Source organism: Thermobia domestica, chromosome 1 (genome assembly GCF_964235325.1).
Source record: "Thermobia domestica chromosome 1, izTheDome1.hap1.1, whole genome shotgun sequence".
Lineage (NCBI taxonomy): Eukaryota > Metazoa > Arthropoda > Insecta > Zygentoma > Lepismatidae > Thermobia > Thermobia domestica.
Window position 1 is genome coordinate 378,889,252 of NC_137454.1, and position 1,641 is coordinate 378,890,892.

Consider the following 1,641-nt stretch of genomic DNA (forward strand, 5'->3'; position numbering starts at 1 on the left):
ACACTGGTAATTAAAAATTAAAGTGATATGATAAAAACAATCTAGGGTCCAAATCCTAATAACCCCCCAAAAATGAAAGAAATTGGTTCAGCCGTATTAGCGTGATGAGGGAACAAAGGATTTGTACGTTCTCTTTTATATATATATATATATATATATATATATATATATATATTTTCTTTGGGTTAGCCCAGTGGTTCTCAAACTTATTGTTACCGCGACCCACATTAAATAGTAAAATGTATTTTGTGGCCCACCTACTTTTATTCAAATACACATGGACATTATACGTAATGGGGGTGTATTTCAAATTAATTAAATTTGGTAAATCATATCTCTAATTTTTTATTTCCTAGATTAAAAAATAAAAATTCACATGATATACAAAAGTAATTGGAAAGCAATATCTCTGTATAACTATTCATAATGAGTCGCATGCGATGCATGTGCTTGTTTTCGATATTTATTAATAACTGTATTGATATCCACACTGACGAATTAGGCTACTATCAGGTGCAAGGAATTAGACACTTGCAGTCGATTACTGCATTTAGTCTTGATCCCCGCCATCGTTGTTGCTTATATTTTTCTATGTCTTTAAGGAAGTAACCAGGGCTCTGAATAACCATTTACTGTATTGTTCCCCTCATTAACAAACGCTTCCAATTTTCATTTTCTTAATAGTACTTCACATCAAAATAATATTTTCATAATTAGAAGGAAAAACTTCTAGTGACCCACCAAAAAAACGACCCGCGACTCACCAATGGGTCGCGACCCACACTTTGAGAAACGCTAGGTTAGCTTAACTGTCTTAACCCTTGTATGCATATGCAGGGCCTTCCAGGCCCCGTGGGACTTTATTTTCAAAGCTATTACAGATCTATTCAATCAAAAAGTTTTGTTATTTGTGTAATCTTTTAACATTATTTTGCATATTGCATAGCGCATCCACCTTTAAACTTCCATCAGTGCATGCAGTACCCACCGCGATACGATTTTACGTAGTTGCAGCTCATTACGCAATATCCTGTGGACGGTGCGTTTCTCGATGCTACTTGCCTTCTCCAACTCCAGTAGCGTCCGTCGTCTGTCTTCATCCAGGAGCTGCTCGATGACGGCATGTGTCACGTCATTCCGCAAACTGACAGGTCGTCCCGAACGTTGCTCATCACTGGCTGACACACGTCCTTGGTGAAACTTTCCTACCCACCGTGCTACTGTCCGGTATGGTAGGGCACTTTTCCCAAAGGCTTCCACTAATTTACTGTGACATTCCATCGCATTTCTCCCTCGGAGAACGGCTATTTTGATGTAAGCGTGCTGCTCAACACGGGTTACTTCCATCTCGCAGGACATTCACCAACTGACTGATTTCACAGCCCTTGCTGTGCTACTACCAGCTATCACAGAGCCATCTGTTGTTCTGCATACACACTATGCCTGCAGAACTTCCACACGACACATAGAAGTTTGTGATCCACTCACATATTTGCAAAAAAATTAAATAAATAAATAAAAATAATAATAATAATTGCCATAACTTTTGCTCCAACCCTCGTATTTTCCGCTATTTATATTAATGGTCGATAATTATTTAACAAATAACATCAACCACTACTCTAAAAGTAATTTTCTACT

The 1,641-nt window shown here is 37.8% G+C and overlaps 1 protein-coding gene across 1 annotated transcript; it reads right to left on the bottom strand.

Moving 5' to 3' along the window:
- Positions 1-957: 957 nt before the first annotated feature.
- Positions 958-1,347, bottom strand: LOC145682668 (protein GVQW3-like). Its single transcript, XM_081754072.1, has one exon. It carries the CDS (start codon positions 1,345-1,347, stop codon positions 958-960), a length of 390 nt encoding a protein of 129 aa, XP_081610198.1.
- Between the last annotated feature and the right edge of the window lie 294 nt (positions 1,348-1,641).